The following is a 23617-nucleotide window of genomic DNA, read 5'->3' as shown; positions in this document are numbered from 1 at the left end:
GTTTTGCTTTTGGAGTGAGGAAATCAGAGAATTTTTCACAAGTCTTTAGCAACTTATCTTTGTCTCCAGTCAGTGTCCGCGTATTGCTGACATACCGTCCTTTAACGCCGATCCACAGCAGGAGGAAACTGCACTTTTCCTCTTCAGCTCTGTTTTTAGGCAGTCCCGTGAACATGAGTTCGGTGTGCTGCTTGAATCTCCGCCACGCATCTGGTAAATTGGACGAGTTAGAACACCGAATCCCTCCTCGTCGTCTTCGTTCAATTTTTCTCCCCGTTAATTACTACCGTCACGATGACACCATGTTATGATGTTGCTGTCGTGTTATTGAATAACATAGACTGGAGTCCAACTGTACTTTTTAACGTGGTGGATATTTATTTCACTAACCCCCCCCCACTCCCACCAACCTCTCTCGCTCACTTCCTTATCGTCCTGTCTCTTCGCGCCCCGCTGATGTCGACACAATCACACCATACTTCCTATATACAAGAAGTACTATACCTCAATCTAATAAGAACGGAACGATACTTACTCTCGAGTTTCACATGGGGCGTCTTTATTCCTTACTCCAGCACAAGTGCCCCAATCCCCTCTGATTACAGTGTTCATTTGTCAAAGCACTTTCAAGATAAATGATCAAATGATAAGCCAAAACATTGTAGTATGCACTTATTGCTTCTGAACCATGATATGTAGACATGATCTTGCCATCCAGTAAGGCGTCGTAAACAACAAACACGGTGTCGGTGTGATGTCAATGAAAAGTATCTATTACAGTCCACATAGAAACAGTCACAATCACATCTACGGGGAATTGAGAGTCTCCAATTAATGCATGTTTTTGGGATGAGGGAGGAAACCGTAGTGCCCTGAGAAAACAGACGTAGGCACAGGGAGAACATGTAAACTCCACACAGGTGGGGGGATTTGAACCCTTGTCCTCAGCACTATGGTGCAGACATTCTAAGTACTTTATTCACTGTTCCACCTATTGTTTTTCCAAATGTATTCTATTTCTCCAGAATCTGGAATATCTGGGGAGGTAGTGGCGGCCATAGACATAAACACAACTGCCAATCAGATCTACAGGCATAATTTTCCCGACACCCCTCTCTGGAACAGAACCATTGAGGTAAGTTGGTTTCAAAGAATTTGAAAATTTATTTTGAAATGTAATCCTGTTCTGACTTCTACTTTTATCCTCAGGGCATATCACTTGATGAGTTCAATAAAATGCGGTTTGACATGATTTTGATGAGTCCTCCGTGTCAACCTTTTACCAGGTACACCCTAATGTTTCTAATTGCATGGAATCTTTAAGATACTTTTAAACATTTAATAATCTTATTAAATACGGTCCAGAGTTTGATGCAGATTATATTGTATTGCTTTTTATATACAGTCTCCTTCAAAAGTATTGGAATGGCAGTGTGTGTGCCTACACACACACGCACGCACGCACGGGCGGCACGGTGGAGCAGATGGAAAGCGCTGGCCTCACAGTTCTGAGGTCCCAGGTTAGATCCTGGTCCTGCCTGTTTGGAGTTTGCAGGTTCTCCCCGTGCCTGTGTGGGTTTCCTCCGGGCACTCCGGTTTCCTCCCACATTCTAAAAACATGCAACATTAATTGGAGACACTAAATTGCCCATAGGTGTGATTGTGAGTGTGGCTGTTTGTCTCTGTGCCCTGCGATTGGCTGGCAACCAGTTCAGGCTGTACCCTGCCTCCTACCGGTTGAGAGCTGGGATAGGCTCCAGCACTCCAGTGATCCTCGTGAGGATAAGCAGCTAAGAAAATGGATGGATTGATATAGACATACACACAATTGGTATCTCTACTTATGAAAATCCTTAGAAACTAAAGATTCAGGTTACAAAAGGCCTCCCCGGAAAATGTTTCTCTAGTTATGAAAAAAATGGTGATGGATTCCACTGAATGGAAACATCCTGGATTGTATCTTGGTTTGAAAGTGATGCTCTCGAGCTGGTAACCCATTGACCACCACTGTAGCACTTTCCTGGCATCACATTGGCTGGAAGGGATGTCAATCTTAAGCCACGATGCACATCCTGTCTCGTGGTATGTGTGGTGCAATAGAGCAACTTCCCCGATTGACGAGCACATAGCATCTTTCTGGAATGACATCCCTCCATGAGCTCGGGATGATGTGAATGTTTTTTCTTTTTTGGAGGGGAGCGTGACGTCATTCATTAACCATGACCCACTTCCTGGATGTTCATCACCGAATCCATTGTTAACCTCTTGCGCACACTCGACAACTACTTCACTGCTTTCTTCTTCTTTTTTTCCTTTCGGCTTGTCCCGCTTGGGGTTGACACAGCATGTCATCTTTTTCCATCGGAGCCCATCTCCTGCATCTTCCTTTTTTTAACACCAACTGCCCTCATGTCTTCCCTCACAACATTCATCAACCTTCTCTTTGGTCTTCCTCTCGCTCTTTTCCCTGGCAGCGCAATCCTCGGCACCCTTCCACCAATATACTCAATCTCTCGCCTCTGGACTCATGTCCAAACCATTGAAGTCTGCTCTCTCGAACCCTGTCTCCAAAACGTCCTATTTTGGCTGTCCCTCTAACGAGCTCATTGCTAATCCTATCCCACCTGCTTACTCCGAGCGAGAATTTCAGCATCTTCATTTCTGCTACCTCCAGAACTCCTTCCTGTTGTCCGTCTCTAATCCATACATCATGGCTGGCTTCACCACTGTTTTATAAACATTGCCCTTCATCCTAGCAGAGGTTCTTCTGTCACATAACACACCAGACACCTTCTGCCAGCTGTTCCAACCAGCTTGGACCCGTTTCTTCACTTCCTTACCACACCCTCCATTCTCTGTATTGTTGACTCCAAGTATTTGAAGTCGTCCACCCTCGCTATCTCTTCTCCCTGGAGCTACACTCTTCCTCCTCTGGTCCTCACATTCATGCACATATATTCTGTTTTACTTCGGCTAATCTTCATTCTTCTCCTTTCCTGTGTGTGCCTCCATCTTTCTAATTGTTACTCCGTCTGCTCCCTGGTTTCACTGCACAATATCATCTGCGAACATCATAGTCCAGGGGGATTCCAGTCTAACCTCATCTGTCAGCCCATCCATTACTACCGCAAACAGGAAGGGGCTCACATGGATCCCTGATGCAGTCCCACCTCCACCTTAAATTCTTCTGACACACCTACAGCACATCTTACTGCTGTTCTGCTGCCTGCATACATATCCTATGCTATTCTGACATATTTCTCCGCAACACCAGACTTGTGCATGCACTACCACAGTTCCTCTTTTAGTACTCTGTCCTAGGCTTTCTCTAGGTCTACAAAGACACAATGTACTGTAGCTCCTTCTAACCTTCTTTGTACTTTTCCACAACCATCCTCAAGGCAAATAATGCATCTGTGGTACTCTTTCTAGGCAAGAAACCATAGTTCCTGTCCATCTAGAGCCTGTCTCACCTCTTTCCGAAAGGCCACACAACATTCTTCCTACGCGCTAAAAGTTATGGAATTCATGTGATATATGTTTGGCAGAGTTTTACACCAGACGCCCTTCCTGACGCAACCCTCTACATTTATCTGGGCTTGGCACCGTCCGACAGCTTGCACAATATTGAATACTGAAAATACAGTGGTACCTATTTTCAAATGTCTTGGTTTTCGTACAAAACGAAACTTTTGAGATATTTTTTTTTTTTTTTACTTTGGTGTTCGAACTAAAATTGGTATTTGAACACCCGGACCAGCTGACCAATGACGCTTTTGCTTTCGAACACCCCCCCGAAAAAAACATAACCCGCGCGGTGCAACCAGATGACTCACACACTCCGCTCGCGGACGTTTCCCAGTATTGTAGTGACTTTTTTTTATTCAAATTGAGCAACATTAACCCCTGATCATGCCACCAAAGAAGGCAAGCTTAACTGCTGGTGCTGAAAAAAGGAAAGTGGTGCATAAAACCATCGACTTCTAGAAGGATTTAAAAGCTGAGCACGAATCTGGTGTGCGTGTTTCTGAGGTATCGAAGAAGTATGACGACGATCAGCACCATTTTGAAACACAAGGAAGTCCTCAAAGCAAGTGATGTTGCTAAAGGAGCAACCGTGTTGACCAAGCAGAGGCCACAGATCTTGGAGGAAGTAAAAAAGTTACTTCTTATTTTCGTGAACGAGCAGGAGTTAGCTGGGATAGTGTTGGCGAGGATGGGAGGCGATGTCGTCTGATAAGGCTGAAGGCAGGAACGATGTCTCAGGTGCCAATATGAAAGCTATCTGCGCTAAATGGAACGACATCCATGATTTTGTAGAATTTCATCACCCAAATAAAACTGAATTTTGCAGAGCACTGCAAAATTTTAATGATGTTATTATGAGCCACTTCAGAAAACTGCTTAAATGATGGCAGAAACAAACATTCATTCTTGGTGAAAAAGGGGTGAGTCACCCCCACCGAAGACATCTGAAACTGTTGTTTTGCATTTTTTTTTTCTTTTGTTGCATTAACCCTACCTGTAGTTGCAAGTTAATTTTTTTTCAAGTTAATTAGTTTCTGTGCAAATTAAAAAAAACTATTTGTTTTTTCCCCCTCATTATTGCTTGTCCAAAGTTATTCCGCACTTTTGTTAATAAGAAAAGGTTTACAAGGGTGGGGGCCGAGTCGCAATGCACTCCCAGCCTAGCATACTCTACTAGACTAAAGCATACATTATAAACAAAAATAAATACATTTCTTAAAATGATTTCTCCAGCCGTATGGAGTTTTACAATTTTGTTTTTGGTGTCTTTGGACAGGTCTTTGGTCTTGGCCGTGTAACAAGTTTGAGTCTCACTAATTGTATGGGGTGGACAGGTGTATTTATGCAGCTAACGACCTCACACAGGTCCTCTGATTCAGGATAATACATGGAGTGGAGGTGGACTTTTAAAGGGGGACTAACAGGTCTTTGATGGTCAGAATTCTACCTGATAGTTGTTCAAATACTTACTTGCAGCTGTATTACTCAAATAAATCATTATAAAGTCATACATTGGGATTTCTGGATTTTTCTTTTTAGATTATCTCTCACAGTGGACATGCACCTATGATGAAAATTTCAGACCCATCCATGATTTCCAAGTGGGAGAACTTGGAATATAGCAGTATGTTGAAATACAAATTTTCTCCTCAGGAGCAAAGTTTTCATTAAAAAATTCTCAACACAACAGAAATGAATTAAATTAGCGTCAAAGTCGGTCTCAAGATTTTATTCGAAATGTCACTTAGATTTGGCAAGTACCGTAACTCCGCGGAATGTCATGTCTCGATAACATTTAGCCAGAGCGTGAAAAAGATAGCAAAGATGGCGAGGAGGTGTGTTGTCTCCGGTTGCTCTGCGTCAAACGCTGACAGAGTCAGCTTCCATGAATGGCCAAAAGATTGACAGATAGGCAGGTTATGGACCAGGTTTGTGAAGACAAAGCGCGCGCATTGGACTTACAAATCAAAGTGGACAGTATTCTGTTCCCAGCATGCTTTGAAAACCTGGTACGGCGTTCACTTGCCTTCAGTAGAAAGTACGTACGTACGTGTTCAATTGTTTAGTATTGACAAGTATCTACCTCGTTTTAAATCTAAATACAATACCGATGCAGATATGTCAGCTAATATTCGTATCCATGTGATGTTTAGGAGGTGACAAAATTTGGACACTGTATCAAGTTAGTGTACTGTTGACGCTGAGGTCTTCCTGAAATTCTACTGCGGCAGTGTGTGCACTCAAGTGTTTGGTGCATCATACAGAATACATGCTAAATCTTTAAACGCAGAACGATACCGAAGGTTTCGATTTTTGTTCTATGCTGAGTCAGTTGCTAGTACAACAACTAACGACTCACTGTTGTGTGCAAGGAGCATGAGACGTTTACACGTGTTTGAATCCGATTATTTTGTCAACAAGGTGTATGTATATTTCTTGCACCTACCAGTTTGTGCTTTGGGTGCGAAGTTCCACGTCAACTTCCTCAGGTCTCGCCAAATCCCGTCCTTGTGTTGCATTCGACGCTCAGACCGTCACACCGGTTTGAACATATATGGTTGAATTACACTTGGGATGTTTTTTCTTATATGGGAAGAATAAAAAAAAATCCTCCTCTTCAGTTCTTTTCTCATCCACAGAGCATTCCATGAAAACATCTTCATCACTGCTGTCTATCTTTTCACGATCCCTCTCTCAGCGTGTATGATTGTCTGTGTTGGAACCCATTTCTGTACTGGGGTTGTCTTGGAGTGGTGTCAAACAACTTCAACTGAGCCTCTGTTTGAAACAGACATCGAAGGCATTCGGATTACAAAGAAAATGTGCACTTTCACACATTTATTTAATTTCTGTTGTGTTGAGAATTTTTAAAATTATTTTTATGACATTTTTGCCACATTTGTATGATAGACAAATGAAATATATTTCCTCTGGTTGAGACCTTTAAAAGCTGTTATTGGGAAACATCCTTGGATTGGTACTTCAGGAAACATCGAAAGTTAATGTTTGTTTTGAATTTATAGTTGATGGAATTTATTAAGCAGGACTTCATTAAAACATCTTGTCAGTGAAGAAAATAAGTACATCTTTGAACACCCTGCTATATTGCAAGTTCTCCCACTTAGAAATCACGGAAGGGTCTGAAATTTTCATTGTAGGTGCATGTCCACTGTGAGAGAGGTAATCCAAAAAGAAAATTCCAGAAATCACAAATGTAGGATTTTTTTTTTAACTATTTGTGTGATACAGCTGCAAATAAGCATTTGAACACCTGTCAGTCAGCTAGAATTCTGACCATCGAAGACCTGTTAGCCCACCTTTAAAAGTCCACCTCTACTCCATGTATTATCCTGAGTCAGATGCACCTGTGTGAGGTCGTTAGCTCCATAAAGACTGTCCACCCCATACAATCAGTAAGACTCAAACTTGTAACATGGTCAAGAACAAAGAGCTGTCCAAAGACACCAGAAATGAAATTGTATACCTCCACACAGCTGGAAAGGACTGCGGATAAATTGCCAAGCAGCTTGATGAAAAAAGGTCCACTGTTGGAGCAATCATTAGGAAATGGAAGAAGCTCAACATGATGGTCAGTCTCAATCGGAGTGGAACCCCATGCAAGATATCACCTCGTGGGGTGTCATTGATCCTTGGGAAGGTGAGGAATCAGCCTAGGACCACATGACAGGACTTGGTCAAAGACCTGAAAAGAATTGGGACCACCGTTTCCAAGGTGACTGTTGGTAATACACCAAGACGTCATGGTTTGAAATCATGCATGGCATGGACTGTTCCCCTGCTTAAACCTGCACATCAAGAGCCGTCTTAAGTTTGCCAATGACAATTCGGATGATACAGAGGAGTCATGGGAGAAAGTGAGAGTCAGATGAGAGCAAAATGGAACCTTATGGTCATAATTCCACTAACCGTGTTTGAAGACAAATAATGAGTTCCATCCCAAGAACACCATCCATAGTGTCAAGCATGGGGGTGGTAGCATCATGCTTTGGGGGTGTTTTTCTGCACATGGGACAGGACGACTGCACCCTTAGATGCATAAGTGGGTCAAAAATGACCCGGTGAGGTTGTTTTCTTGAAATATCTTTGGATTGAAAATTCATCATTTCATATTCCAGGTATTCCTAAAAAAACATGTTTTTTTTATATAATGTCGTTCACAATTTTAACTTACCTTTTATATATTTTAAGAAATTTCATTTTTTGTATTACTACCCCAAGCTTCCATAAGTGGGTCAAAAATGATCAATGCAATCCAATGGGAACCACTGATTCTAATAAACTTTGCGGTCAGCAATTAAATTAACTGTGGACCGCGCAGACGAAATCAGAAGTGTCACCCTCAGGAAGATTATTTTTCACAGTAAGAGCTGATACGTTCATATCTTCATGTAATATTGTGTGTCTTTCATGACTATTATTTATCTACAAATTGGCCAAATTGGAGTTTCCTCCCACCCAGGGCAGAACACAGAGCCACAATATCCTCAGAAGACATTCAGGGCCTGTACAAGGGCTTCGCACCATTGTCTCACCCAAAGTTTAATGGGAGCTCTTTATCACTGATGATATAATCCAAGAGGTGATGAAGTGCAGAAACTTGGAAGGATGGAGGGTAGCAACAGCGAGAGGAAAAGAATGGAAAAATGTCACCAAATAAGAATTCATGGCTTTCATTTGATTGACCCTGTTTGCAGGGACTGAGAAGAACTGGGATGTATATATCCGTGAGTTGTTCGGAAATCCTCTACATAATCCCATGTACAAGGCTGCTATGGCTGTTACAAGATTTGAAGATATTCGCTATACCTTGTGCTTTGATGATAAGAGGACCAGAGCCTTCCGCCTGGAAACAGATCATATGGCAGTCTTCCGCTATGTGTGGGACCTGTTCCTGGTTAACTGCAGACCGCGATTCATCCCCAGTGATTGTGTCACTATGGACGAACAGCTTGTGCCATTCAGGGGTAGGTGCAAGTTTCTACAGTACATGCCAAGGAAGCCTGCCAAGTACAGCCTAAAGATCTTCTGGGTTTGCGATTCACCCATCCCCTATGCAATAGATGGTATAGTTTACATGGGGAGACAACCAGGGGAAGAAGTTCAGAAGAATCTGTGAGAAAAGATTGTCCAGCAGTTGTGTGGTAGATTTAAAAACACAGGTTGCAACATCACCATGGATAACTTTTTCACCAGTGTGCCTCTCGCGCAGCATCTCCTGGAGAAGGATCTCACTATTGTGGGGACTCTACGTCACAACAAGCCAGACATCCCTCCTCTGATGAAGCCTTCAAAGTCCAGGGAGGTTTACAGCAAAGAGTTTGGATTCAACGACAGCAGAAAGAAAAAAAAAACAGAAGTGATCACATTTTACAAGACAAAAGGATGTGTAGACACCATTGACCAGATGGTTGGCAAATACACGTGCAAACGACAAACACAGAGGTGGCCCAATGTGCTGTGGTACAATATAATTGACATCGGCACCCTGAATGCGTACATCTTTTTCATGGCTCAGCACCCAGATTTCAAGAGCAGCATCACCAACGCACGACGGCTGTTCCTCACACAGCTGTCAAAGGAGCTTGTCACACCACACAGGAGGAGTCGACTGGAAAGGGGTCCCCAACTGAAAACCCCGATTATTAAAGTAATGGAAAGGTGCGGGGTGACAAAAGCTACAACCCAGACACAGGAAAGAAATACACAGGGCCAACCAAAGAAAAAAAGGTGTCAGATCTGACCAAGTAACAAAGATCGCAAAGTCAACAATAGGTGCGGGAAATGCAAATTACCTGTGTGCAATCACTGCCAGAAAAAGGTAGTTTTTCCGAATTGCATACAGTGATGAGACGAAGGGAAAACAGAAAAGAGAGGAACTGTCAATCAATGACTGGACAGTTCTACAAATAAATACACACACAGACAGGCACACGCGCACGCACACACAAACACACACACAATGGATGCTCACATTTTTCTATTGCTGTTCTTGGTAATTTTCCTTTTCAAAAATGTTAAAAAGTGAAAAAAAAAGATACTCCAAACATAAAATCATTCTTTTATGGTCCTAAATATAATACTAAATATTATACAAGTGATTATTCTTAACCAAAATGACAAAGGTTTCATAAAAACGCATTGATTGTATTATGGGTCATTTTTTACCCACTTTTGGAAGCGTGTAGGGTCTGGTCACGCGTGCATCTAAGGGTTAAGGAGAGGATGACCGCGGCCATGTATTGCGAGATTTTGGGGCACAACCTCTTTTCCCCCAGTCAGAGCATTGAAGATGGGTCATGGCTGGGTCTTTCAACATGTCAATGACCCGAAGCACACAGCCAGGAAAACCAAGGAGTTGCTCCGTAAGAAGCATATCAAGGTTCTGGCGTGGCCTATCCAGTCTACAGACCCAAACCAAGTAGAAAATGTTTGGAGGTAGCTGAAACTCCCTGTTTTTCAGCGACAGCCCAGAAACCTGTCTGGTCTAGAGAAGATCTCTGTGGAGGAGTGGGCCAAAATCCCTTCTGCAGTTTTTGCAAACCTGGTTAACAACTCCAGGAAATGTTTGACCTCTGTAATTGCAAACAAAGGGTACTGTACCAAATATTAACATTGGTTTTCTCAGGTGTTCAAATAATTATTTGCAGCTGTATCCAACAAATAAATGGTAAAATAACATACATTGTGATTTCTGGATTTTTCTTTTTAGAGTTATCTCTCTCACAATGGACATGCACCTATGATGAAAATTTCAGACCTGTCCATGATTTCTAAGTGGGAGAACTTGCAATATAGCAGGGCGTTCAAATACCTTTTTTCTTCACTCTACATGCAATATACGTTTCTTTTCACATTATGGAACAGAATAAGTCGAGGTGTGTGCATAAAAGGATTAAATGGTCAGAAAATTTGATTTTGATTGCATAGCAACCTAAAGTTCATTTTTCGCCTCTTCTGCAGGATATCAGTATAGTCTCCTAAAGCTGGTGTTTTGAATGTGAACTTTCCAACGCTCAGATCTTTTACTACTTCCTCTCACCCTTGCTTAATCTTTTGGTTGAAGATGCCCAAAGATTAACTATGTCAAGGTTTGGGGAAGGATGGAGGCCACCAATGGTTTCTCTCCTTTAATGGACATGGCAGCCAATGATGCCGAGTTATTCCTTGCAGCCACGTCAACTGGACCATTTGAAGAACTTATGGAAGTGAACCTAGAAGATGCTGTATGAAGATGATTTTGTTTCAACAGGCTTATTCTATTTTTATGATAGAGGAAGTGCTCAGTCAGAAACGAGTTACTTTTTGTTCCAATGGTTATTTTCACACCTTTCTCGACCCTAAAGGATTAAATGCTTGCCCTTCATGACTTTGGCCCAAAACATGAATCCATCACCTCCTTTCTGATGTACCTGCTTTCTTTGGACATACGGTTATCGACCAACTATCCACTATTTCACTTATCCGGACCAAGCAGGGTTACATGGCACTCATGCGTGAACAACATGATTCTACAAGTAAAACCTGTGCTTTATTTTCTGCTTTGGGCATAAATAGAAAGAAACTCATCGTGTTTCCACAATCTACTCCCGAGTTGTTCTCAAACAAAAGTTTATTGAGGCTGAAAGGCAGTTTACATCTGAACAACAGCTGTGGGAGGCTATTTTGTCATTGTCCAAAGACATTCAACCAAAACGCTTTCAATACTCACAAGCTCAACTGGTTTTAGAATTGTGCAACTGTCAACATTTTGACTGCTCAAGATGTTATAATTTAAACATGCTTGTGATTTCAGTTCTGTTTCAAATCGAAAATGAAATTAATTACTTATTCATTTAACTCTAGATTTTATAGATTTCTTGTCGCTCTGTTTTAGATTGTATGTATTAATATGTAATAATTTTCATCTGTGTAGGCTGGGACTCAAGCGGGATATTGCTGACCCCAGAATCAAGAGCTTTCTCTATATTATCAAACTTCTGCCAAGGTATTTGTTTCTCAGGTTTTTGTGCCCTATACTATATGCATGTAGTAACATCAGGCCTAAAAAATGTTGTGGTTCCAATTTCCTACATTTCAGAACTAGTGTGGCATCAAAAAGAGTGCTTAAATGCGCAACGTAATAAGTCGCGGCTGCTGTCAAACACCTGACCTAACTCTCTGCTTCCGTAGCAGCACGCAAAGGGTATACATTTGCCGCGCCACAAATGCGTGTGTGCCCATGGAGAACCACGCCCCTGACATTTGTTACATGGTTTAAAAATCTTAGGTTCGGCGGGAATTTTTGTGGTCGGTCTGGAAATCTGAACCGCAAGCTTTATTCTTTTTTTTTTTTTTTTCGGATTACGCCGAATGATGTGTTTGTATGTGTGTTTATCTACTTTCAATTGCAGAGGTCTAAAACTGGGGCTCGTGGGCCATTTGTGGCTGGAAGATATTTGGAGGCCATGCTAAATTGCAGAGGTGTTGAGTCAGGAAGGGCATCCGGTGGAAAATTGTGCCAAACAAATATGCGTTCATCTGAGATAACATGCTGTGGTGACCCCTAATGGGACAAGCCGAATGAAAAAGAAGAAGAAGACCTCAATATGAAAGTTTAATTTTAGTGCAGCCCTCAAGTTTTATATGACTGGCACTATTACAGTGTTGAGTGCAGAGCTGACAAACCTACCAATCACGGTGGGGTATATGGCTTTTGGGTGCGTGACCAGACTGAGAGACAAACATTTTTCCATGAAGGAAAGTTACAACAGTATTGCCAAGTTTTACAAGGGGTTTTGTACACACATACACTTTACACCAGCCTCGTTTCTTTTTTCATTAAAAGACAATAAGACATGAGAGAAGATTGGATTTTTTATTTATTTTTTTGTACATTTTAATTTAAATGGCACGCACACGCATGTGCGCCGAGGCTGTGGCCCAGCCTCAGCTAAATTTTGCCTCCAGCAGCCCCAAGGTAAATTCAGTGAGATCCCTCCCCTATGGTATGTTTATGTACCAAACCAAGGTATTTTTTTGTAAATAATATCATGGTATGGTTTTTATTTTTTTTTAAATATGGTACTGGTACTTAAAAAATAAAAATCTCAACAGTGCTTTATACCTTTAAGGCCAGTTCACAAAACGCTGATGGTCAGTTAATGACTGCGTGTCTGTTGATAAAGGTCACAGGACAAAAATGTTATAGGGTAATTTAAAATTCTTTCTTGCATTGTATATGATATACATGCTTGTCCCATCCAGCAAGTTATGAACAATTGTTTTGCTGAAAATGTTTTTCTTTTATTCTGCGTTTTGAGCACTCCCCGAATAGACCTGAAGCTCAAGATACCGGAGTGTAGTTATTCTATTCACTGAAGAGGCCACCGGAAGAGACATTAAAATTGCCAAAGACCCTGTTGTACACTCTATATGTATGGCGAACAACGTGTTGGAATATGAGGAGGATTTTGACGTACAGGAACACCCAAGTGCCCTTGGCATTGTCAAAATGTACATTTTTGAGCCGATCAGGACGTTGTAACCTGACAGTGTTGACAAGCAACCAAGTGGCAGCTGTTCAACCGAATAAGAGAGTGGCCTCTGGGTCTATGTGACTGCACTTCTTGCAGAAGAGATGACGACTATATCAGAGTGGATTGGAAATGTAGTATGTTTGTGCATCCCATAAATCCACAATCCACTTGCGACATCTCCACTTCCATCCATCTTTGTACGTTGATTTATTGTGATGTGATTCATCATATTTTATTGGTTGTGCATTGTGTACATTTGGTCGGTATTCTTCTGGTTTCGTGAGAACACTTGAAATAGAGACTGTGGTCTTCGTAGTGTTTTAACTTCTGGTTGAATAAAGGTATTGATCGGCCACTGTTATAGTAACAATGAAAACGCATTTGGGATCCCTTCATAAATAGCACTGAAATTAAAAGCTTTATTTTTTTTTAAAAAAAAAGCATAACTGAACTACAAAATCAGCCATGCACAAGGAAATTATAAATTGGAGGATGTTTATTGGAAGCTCATGAGCAGGAATGCCAGAAAAGATCAATTGGAACAAGTGAGATACGAAATGAAACATCCTTGTTAATGATTTGATGGTAATCACAAATCATTTCAATTCCTGGTGTTTCTGTGGAGAATGCTAACTACAGCCGGCAGAAGTGGATAATGTCTGTTCCCAGGAGTTGTCAGCAGTACCAAAAAGGTTGACTGTTGGAATCAGTTGCATTTGAAGCCGTCTAAATCAGTAGGTGCTGGAAATCCGCTTCTGGGAGTACATCCAGACCAATGGCCCAATTTGTGATGAAGAGGCAGTAAATGAGTTTTTTTTTTTTTTTTTTTTTTTAAAGAGAAGACGATTTACAGCATTGGTTCTCCCAAAAACTATTTTACATCAAGTAGCACTGTAAAAAATACTTGGCTCTCCAAGGACCATCAGAGTGACCAGCATTAAAACACAGTAGCATAGTAGGCCTAAAGGTTCATCAAATTAAAAAAAAAAAGTTGTATTCCTTGTGTATTTTTCATGTTGTATATTCAGTCAAGCGTTATCCACAGTTTCAGCATCAACACTGAACTTGAAAATAAGAAAATTGAAAAAATATCTTTTGTCTCTTTTTTTTTTTTTTTTTGCATTTATGGTTATACGTGTACATTGCATAGAGACTATTCACACAAAGGATCCATCACATTCTTGGAAAGAAAAATTAGTTCTGTGAAAACTACAATTATTGTGGATTTAAGTATTGAAATGTCTAAATAAACCAAAACTTTGTTGAACCGGGTGTGTTCTCTCCCGCCCCCCACATATCACCTGCATCTTGTGAACCTTGCATATTCCTCAACATTTTCTGGCACAGCTATGTTGCTGGCATCAACCCCTGCCTCCCAGGGTGGGAATTTCAATCACCTTTACATTACACCGAGTGTATATACAGCAATCCCTCATTTTTCACAATTAAATGGGACCAGAACCACCCGCGACCGTGAAGTAGGGGGGCATCCATGTTTATGTGGGTACCAGAATGTTTAAAATATGGATTATGTATCTGTAAAACAGTCTTTGTAGTTTGCATATTTGAGACAAAAAGATGTATTTAGTTAAATCTTTAAGTATAAAACCTTGTAAATATGAACAGTATTGTAAATTTCTAAAATATAAATTATTAAACACGATTATATAACTGTACGGTTAAAATTCATCACTTGGAGACTTCTGGAGGTACTGGCGATGTAGCTAATTTTTTACCTATGAGATGGGGAGTTAGGGTTCAAAATATTTCAACAATGCAGCATTTATACTTTGCATCTCAAGGTGTACCCAAGCCAGCCGGGAGACAGTCCCTCCAGCGTGTCCTGGGTCGTCCTCGGGGTCTCTTTCCAGTGGGACATGGCCGGAACACCTCACCAGAGAGGCGTCCAGGAGGCATCCGAATCAGATGCCCCAGCCACCTCATCTGGCTCCTCTCAATGCGGAGGAGTAACGGCTTGAAACTAAGCCCCTCCTGGATGACCGAGCTTCTCACCCTATCTCTAAGGGAGAGCCCGGACACCCTGCGGAGGAAACTCATTTCGGCCGCTTGTATTCGGGATCTTGTTCTTTCAGTCACGACCTAAAGCTCATACCCATAAGTGAGGCGTCGGAACTTAGATTGACTGGTAAATTGAGAGCTTCACCTGTCGACTTAGCTCCTTCTTTACCACAACGGACCAATACAAAGTCCGGATCACTGCAGACGCTGCATCGATCCGTCTGTCGATCTCCCTCTCCATTTTTCCCTCACTCGTGAGCATGACCCCAAGATACTTGAACTCCTCCACTTGGGGACGGATCTCATCTCCGACCTGGAGAGGGCCTGCCACCATTTTCCGACTGAGGACCATAGTCTTGGATTTGGAGGTGCTGATTCTCATCCCAACCGCTTCACACTCTGCTGCGAATCACTTCAGTGAGTGCCGGAGATCATGGCTTAATGAAGCCAACAGAACCACATTATCCCCAAAGAGCAGAGATGCGATGCTCAGGCCACCAAACCGGACACCCTCTATGCCTCGGCTGTGCTTAGAAATTCTTTCCATAAAAGTTATGAACAAAATAGGTGACAAAGGGCAGCCTTGGCGGACTCCAACTCTCACCGGAAACGAGTCTGACTTATTTCTGGCAATGCGGACTAAACTCTGACAGCGGTCGTACAGGGACCGAACAGCTTGTATCAGGGGATTCGGTACCCCATACTCCTGAAGACCCCCCCCCTCAGGACTCCCCGATGGAAATGGTCAAATGCATTCTCCACGTCCACAAAACACATGTAGACTGGTTGGGCGAACTCCCATGCACCCTCGAGGATCCTGCCGAGGGTGTAGACCTGGTCCACTGTTCCACGGCCAGGACGAAAACCACATTGGTCCTCCTGAATCCGAGACTCAACCTCCCGACAGACCCTTCTCTCCAGTACACCTGAGTAGACCTTACCAGGGAGGCTGAGGAGTGTGATTCCTCTATAGTTGGAATACACCCTGTTGTCACTCTTCTTGAAAAGGGGGACCACCACCCCAGTATGCCAATCCAAAGGCACTGTCACTGACATGTGAACAACCTTATGCTTGCAGATTGTGTTTGTTATGGATAATCCGTGATGAGCACAGAAGTCCGGTATCAGAACACCACTCAAGTCCTGATCGGGGGGCCCGTTCTTCCCAGTCACGCCCCTCCAGGTCTCAATGTCATTGCCCACGTGGGCATTGAAGTCCCCTAGCAGAATGATGGAGTCGCCGGAGGGAGCACTCTCCAGCACTCCCTCTAAGGACTCCAAAAAGTGTGGGTACTCTGCACTCCTGCATGGTCCATAAGCACAAACAACATTCAAGACCTGTTCCCCTACCTGTAGGCGGAGGGAGGCTACCCCCTCATCCACTGGGGTAAACCCCAACATACAGGCCCCAAACTGGGGGCGGATTAAGTATACCCACACCTGCTCGGCGTCTCTCCCCGTGGGCAATTCCAGAGTGGAACAGAGTCCAACTCCTCTCAGGAGGAGTTGTGCCAGAGCTCAAGTGGTACGTAGAGGCGAGTCCGACTATATCTTGTCGGAACTTCTCGACCTCATGCACCAACTCGGGCTTCTTCCCTGCCAAAGAGATGACTTTCTATGTCCCTAGAGCTCATTTCTGTAGCCAGGGACCCTATGGCCCTTCTCACAGGTGGTGAGGCAATGGGAAGGGGGACCCATGTCACCCTTTCAGGCTGTGCCTGGCCGAGCCCCTTGGGTGCAGGCCTGGCTACAAGGCTCTCTCCTTCAAGCCCCACCTACAGGCCTACTTCCTGAGGGGCGCCCCTGTGACCTGCTTCCGGGCAAGGGAAACCAAGATCCAATTTTTGTAGTTATGATAGGGGTTTTGGAGTCGTACTTTGTCTGGTCCCTCTCGTCGGACCTGTTTCCCTTGGGTGACCCTACCAGGGGCATGAAGCCCCAGACAACTTAACTCCTCGGATCATCGAGACACAAACCCCTCCACACCATGATAAGGTGGCGGCTCATAGAGGGGTACTTTGCATACTTGAGACAAAATTACAAAAGCACTAGTGTCTAGTTAACACTCAAATTATAAAATATTATGCTGCATAAGATTTTTATTGTAGTACGTAATTAATAGTCCTCACTTGGAGAATCTACTGCTGAAGGCGATGGCGGTGTACATAGCTGAGTTTTTTACATTTGAGATGATTTTTTTTTGTGTGTATGTGCGACCAAAATGTTTAAAATATTAACATTACAGTATGTATTTACAACTGTCTAAATCTTAATTAAAATGTTGCAGACAGCAACATTTTTATTGCATTGCGTACGTAATTAACATTCCTCTCTCGGAGAATCTTTTGCTGGAGGTGCTGACAGTATAGCTGAGGTTTATATCTTTGAGAAAAGCATGGTGATGGGGAGTTGTCTGTTTTTTCTTCTGCTTGCAGTGATGACAGTCCTCCGGATGAAATTCTGGATTTTTAAATTTTCATGAAAATTGCTCCGGAAAATTGAGGAAAAATGGCCTAAAATTAATCCCGATATTAGTTGAGAACATTGGACGAACATGCGTTTGAGTTCGTTGTTTTGCTTTCACGAGCGTAGCGTAGGCACTAACACTTGTAACAGTAACGCCACTCCCCTCGCATTCTCTCAAGACGTCGCTTATTTTGTGTGGTCTTGACATCAATTTACGTGTTTATTTCATAAACGTTAACTAAACAAGGTTGCTTCGAAAAACAACCGGTATTCACCCGGAAACAGGAAATGCAAGTTAACTGTATTGAGCATGGACGGAGCATATACAAAAGCGCATGTTCAGTAATGCGAGCGCATTTACATTGAAAGTCATCAACATCATGAGCGATGTCAAAGGAAATTCAGTTACACCAGGCAGGGGTGCTCTTTGCGTCGATGGCGAGGCAGTTTGACGGCGTTAAAAAAAACAAAACAAAACAAAAAAAACAGACTATCATCCACCTTATCACTTGATTCAGGTGTGGCCAATACGTGGAGCGCATGCAGATAAAGGCGCGTTCTAGCAAGCTGACCTATTTACGGTAGTCCTGTTGTGCGTGTCCCCCCCCCTCCAACAATACGTCACGATTTCCGACACAAATGTTTGTTACAATGTATCGCTAGCTTGTTGCCATGAATGCCGATTATGTTGAAGTAAACCTCCAGCATTTTCAAAACATTGCGAGTATAAACCGTTCGTGTTTATTCCTTGACAGGCCAGTGGATTTAACTTGTCTTCAGATAAAGTTTGTCAGATCAAGAATTTTTATTGATGAAAATTTTTAAATGCCGTTTTATATCATGTTCTACTAATATCAGTTAAAATTGGAAATGATCATTTCCGAGTTTTAAATTTTTGTTTTCTATTTTAGGTTTGTATTTGTTTATTTTATTTCAAATTTACAGTTACGTTATATTAAACCTGTAAGTTATTTTAAGGGCATCCCTAATCACACCCGCAACTTTATCTGCGAGCATGACTGACCACACCCGTACATGTTTCAAATATGAGTGACTGTATGTATCAAAATGTTAAAGGCAATTGATTGTACTATTAGTATTACTAGATCTATATCTAAGATAGTGAGCAATGTGATCGAGTGTATCAGTACAACGGGGCGTAACAAGTTTGAGACTTAAACGTTAATAATAATTACTACAGATCAACTTCTTTAACATGTTTTGCTGTACGGTGTAGAAATTCTCTGATATATTTTCGTGTATATTCTATATCTGTAATAGGTATAATGTGGGGAAAAGGGCTATGTTAGATGTCTTTTTACTGAATAGTTCACTTAATTCATTTGTCTTGAGATAAGATGGCATATTTTAAGCATATTTTAATGACAAATGTGATTTTGTACTATTCAGTGATAGGGGGTGGGGGGCAAAAAAATCCGGGCTTGGCCCTTGGGGAACTTCAACCCAATTTTTTGGGGGGGCTAGGATTTAGAAATTTTACTTTCAATTTTTGTGTGAATTTTGTTCACAGATATTGCCAGAATGCACCACAGCCATCCATTGTTTTCAAAAAATTTCTCGGGGGATGCCCCAGTCTCCCTAGTGCTTGCATTTGTTTTTTCAGGAATTTTCACGAAAGTCCACTTTCATCTCTGTGCTTCAAAATTCCCTCGTACAAGGACAACCCCATCAACACTATCCTAACTTGACAACTCGTGCCATATTGTCGTCAATGTCTTATGCATTATTCTTCCTCCACATAACGATGAGCAGCGTCGTCGTCGGAGGAGGAAGCCTTACCTACAAAGGCACGCTTCTGAGGCCGTAACACTTAAAATTTGTCAAACCAACCTTTGTTTGCTGAAAAGCTCGTCCTCGAGGGGGTGAATCCCTCCTTGCAGCACGAGTGCTGGCTTGAGGTTTGTCAGTACTTTCTTTCGCCTCTTCATCATCGTCACCGGGCAGGATTTGATCGTAAAGGACTTTAGCCTTTGTCCCTATGATGTTGGCAAACTGTCCAAACTCACCGTATTTTTTCTGCAATCTGCAATTTTTCTGCTAATGCAGCTTCCATTTGAACAATCCTCTTATTTCATGGAGTCACCACATGTTTCGCTTCCTTATTAAATCTAATTTGAGTGGTTTTACGGATATTTTCCACATCCTTTTTGGAGTGCACAGTGTATTTAGTTACGCCATAATGGCACGCCACAAAAGCAGAACTTCTGCTTTCTTTGATCATATATAAAAGTTTTACTTTTTTGCTGATCATCATCTTCCTCTCCCGCTTGGACGGTTCTGAGGAAGCTTTTGCATCACCACAGCGCTTCGGCAGCATTGTGAACGGGAGAGGTTATTGAGAAGTACACAGCGTAGCTGAAAATAGCGGAAAATAAGGACAGATGAAAAGGTGGAATTGAAGTTGCTAGATGTGGCTTCAATGATGCGCAGCCAATCAGCTCATGAGATAAATCTGCACAAGCTCTCATTGATAAATGTCACGCCGATGACCAATCATATGCCTTGTATCAATGGGTCTTCCCGCAATTCAATTTATTTTTTTTAATAAAAAAAAAAAAAAAACACTGAAGCTGCAAAAAATGAAGCCCAAAGTAGTGAGGGAACCCTGTGTACCATGTCCCATAGTCAAGAAAAAAATTGAGCAAGAATTGTTTTTAAAAACATACTTTGCACAATGTTGACCATACGAACCAAAGGTACCGTATTTTCCACACTATAAGGGGCACCTAAGAGCCTTTCATTTTCCCAAAAGCCGACAGTGCGCTATAATCCAGTGCACCTTGTATGGATCAATATTGAGCCGCAACAGGTCTCGCAACTACAGTAAGCAGCCGCCGATTACATTTTCCCCTGTAGAAGAAGTAGCGCGCGGTGCATGCTGGGATATATGACTGCGAGAACCGTGCCCTTTCATTTCCATTTGTGTGTTTGTGTAAAGACCCCTAAATGACTCCTATACGACGACAGTACAACGTCACTAACTTTACCCCGGGGAAAATAATAAAACAACTGTTTATTCATTTTGGGAGTGAACGGAGTTGTCAGATTGCTGGTTTGTAATCTATTAATAAAGTTTGACTGACATTCCCTTATGTGCAGCTCCATCTAATGGGTGCATAACGTAATCCCGGCCTCTACTGTCGCCTCTATTCTGAGTGCCAGATAATGGAGTGCGCCTTATATATGGAAAAAAAAAAGTTTTAAAATAGGCCATTCAGTGAAGGTGCACCTTTTAATCCGGTGCGCCTTATAGTTTGGGCAATATGGGAATTCACAACCTGACATCCTTTGCCACTGGCTTACCAGCCTTCTCTTTTGGGAAAGCCCGCCTTTGCGGTTTGCGTTGAAATGTAAAGCTGATAAACCAACCTCAAATACAAACGACTGTAGACAATAAATGACTTGCTCACCTGAGGTTTTTTTTTTTTTTTAAATTTAATTCAATTTAACTTTATTTTTTTTACAACTCTTCCAAATTTGCCGAGTCTTTTCCCAGAGTTACTCATCGGAGCAGCGACAACAGCGTCTGCCCTCTACTGAGCATGGAGGTGAAGATACCGGAGGGGGACACGAGGTGGAATCCAATTGAAACTCCACATAGAGGACACAGATTGGCGCTCCTGTTAATTCCCCTCACGAATCTACTCTCCCTTCCCAACAAAATTGACGAAATTCATCTAATCTTAAAGACCTGCACAGATTCTGTCACCCTGCACTTCACGGAGACTTGGCTTTGTCGATGCATTCCTTACAGAGCCGTAACAGTACTCGTTTTTCATCTTCATTGAGTGCATCGTGGAGCTGGCGGGGAAAACAAAAGGTGGTGGGATATGCTTCTATATCAATGAGAAATGGTCCACGGACATTACACAGCACACACTGCAGCCCCGTTTTGGAGTCGCTGTTCTTTAACTGTAAGCCGTTTTTCTTGGCACATGAGTTTGCCTTGTGTATACTCGTCTGTCTACATTCTGTCCGAAACTAGCATGAAGACAGCACTGCTAATGCTTGCCGGACAAGTAAACAAGATTAGATTGGAGTTATTTTGAAAATTCATCAAGCAGCCTAAATGGATACATAGAAGTTTTTACAGCATATGTCAGCTTCTTTGAGGTGTTTATACCAACAAAAACGTTTCGCACATTCAATAACAACAAGCCATGGTTTACAGCCAGACTTGGGTAAATCCGTCAGGCTAAAGAGGTCGTATAATGTAGCGGGGATAGGACCTTGTACAATCGCACTAGAAACCAGCTGACTAAAGCAAAGCAAAGAGGGATAATTGAGCAAAGCTGAAAAAACTGTTTGGCGCTCATGACTCCAAATCAGTCTGGTATGCATTAAAATTCCCAACTAATTCCAAGCTAGGAGCCCCCCACCCCCCAGTTGACGCCAATAGTGGGCTAGTCAACAACCTGAACAGCTTTTACTGTAGACTTGAAAAAGACGCTTTGACTCCACACACCTACCAAATCTCACCACCAACCATTTCAACATCTCTGACTACTCTATTGACCATCCATGAACAGGCCGTGAGGTGGATCTTCAAATAAGAGATTAACAAACTGAAGGGCCAGATCTTCTGCCCTGGTCCTGCCTCAGTTTGCGCAGATCAGCTTGCTCCCATCTTCACAAAGATTTTTAACAGGTCTCTAGAACATCATCTACGTGCAGTATCAGCACCAGGGCATCGTCAAAGCAAGTTCTAAAATTTTCTTTTACCATCTGAAGAATCTATGTAGAGTGGAGGCTTGCATGTGTCAAGCAGACCAGGAGAAGTAGACTTGACTATTGTAATGGTCTTCTGACAAGACTCCCCAAAAAGAGCATTAAACAGCTGCATCTTATTCAGAGTCCTGCAGCTCGGGTAATGACCAGAACAGAGAGGTAAGAGCATATAACTCCAATTCTAAACTCTTAAGACTGGCTTCTAGTCAGCTTTACAATATATTTTCAAGTTGTGTATAAATCACTAAAGGGTTTAGATCCTAAATACATGAAAGAAATGCTTATCGAATACAAACCCAGTAGATCTCTGAGATCAACTGACTCTGGTCAAATCGTGGTGGGCAGAGTCCAAAGCAAACATGGTGAAGCAGCATTTAGCTATTATGCTGCTCAAAAGGGAATAAGATGCCAACAGTGGTGACATCAGCCCCAAGTGTGAATGTTTTTAAATCCATGTTGAAAACTTTTTTTTTTTTTCATGCGTTCTAGGGTACTTCCACCATTCAATATCTCTTGCACTGTAATATATTATATATATATATATATATATATATATTATATATATTTTAATTGTACTTCTATTTTCAAATTATGGTATTTCTTTGTAGAGTTTGCATATTCTCCCCGTGCCTGTGTGGGTTTTCTCAGGGCACTCAGGTTTCCTCCCACATCCCAAAAACATGCAACATTAATTCGACACTCAAAATTGCCCCTAGGTGTTATTGTGAGTGTGGCTGTTTGTCTCAACATGCCCTGCTGGCAACCAGTTTAGTGTGTACCCCACTCCCGCCTGTTGGCAGGTGGGATAGGCTCCAGCACTCCCTGCGACCATAGTGAGGATAAGCGGCTAAGAAAATGAATGAATGAATGGATGGATGGATGGATGGATGGGGTATTTCTTTGTGTCTGAATCTTTTTAATCATGTCAAGACCATTGTGTTACCATGTGTATGAAATGCACTCTACAAATAAATTTGCTTTGCTTCAATATGTTATCATCAAGCTCTGGACTTTGATCATGATGTTTGCGTAGTGACTGGCTAATTGTCAACCATAACTTGGATACACACACAGTTGCCATTGGACTGTGGGAAAATTTCTGTCACGTACATGGTCATATGTATTAGCATAATCTAATGTCATATTCTGTTTTTTCTCCTTTCATCTTTTGCTCTTGCTGATAATAACTCGGACGGTTTCTGGAATAATTGTGATTCAAGATGAAGGACTTTATTTGTGCATCAGCACACAACCCCAACTAATTGTAACCAGTGGTTTATTGAAAAATAAGGACACTTCAAGTAAGATATGTTTCCATC

The 23617-nt window shown here is 42.1% G+C and overlaps 2 protein-coding genes across 12 annotated transcripts in view; one reads left to right on the top strand and one right to left on the bottom strand.

Moving 5' to 3' along the window:
- Positions 1 to 363, bottom strand: part of rsu1 (Ras suppressor protein 1) — a 104750-nt gene extending 104387 nt beyond the window's left edge. For 2 of the 7 annotated variants that reach the window (XM_061805972.1, XM_061805980.1), the window contains exon 1: positions 96 to 363. In XM_061805972.1, the coding sequence (XP_061661956.1) occupies positions 96 to 210 (115 nt within the window). In that variant the 5' untranslated portion in view covers positions 211 to 363. The remainder of the gene's footprint in view (positions 1 to 95) is intronic. The other 5 variants (XR_009792832.1, XM_061805970.1, XM_061805979.1 and 2 more) reach the window with 5 other exon arrangements.
- trdmt1 (tRNA aspartic acid methyltransferase 1) overlaps positions 1 to 23617 on the top strand; it is a 76509-nt gene that overhangs the window by 2136 nt on the left and 50756 nt on the right. For all 5 annotated transcript variants that reach the window (XR_009792831.1, XM_061805965.1, XM_061805968.1 and 2 more), the window contains exons 2-4: positions 1026 to 1135; positions 1210 to 1286; positions 11462 to 11533. Coding sequence is in view for 4 of the 5 variants with exons in the window: in XM_061805965.1 (XP_061661949.1) it covers positions 1026 to 1135; positions 1210 to 1286; positions 11462 to 11533 (259 nt within the window). In the remaining variant the exon portion in view is untranslated. The remainder of the gene's footprint in view (positions 1 to 1025; positions 1136 to 1209; positions 1287 to 11461; positions 11534 to 23617) is intronic.

This window comes from Syngnathoides biaculeatus, chromosome 19 (assembly GCF_019802595.1).
Source record: "Syngnathoides biaculeatus isolate LvHL_M chromosome 19, ASM1980259v1, whole genome shotgun sequence".
NCBI classification, from domain to species: Eukaryota; Metazoa; Chordata; class Actinopteri; order Syngnathiformes; family Syngnathidae; genus Syngnathoides; species Syngnathoides biaculeatus.
The sequence above is the reverse complement of the archived record's forward strand: the minus strand, read 5'-3'. Positions and strand labels throughout refer to the sequence as shown.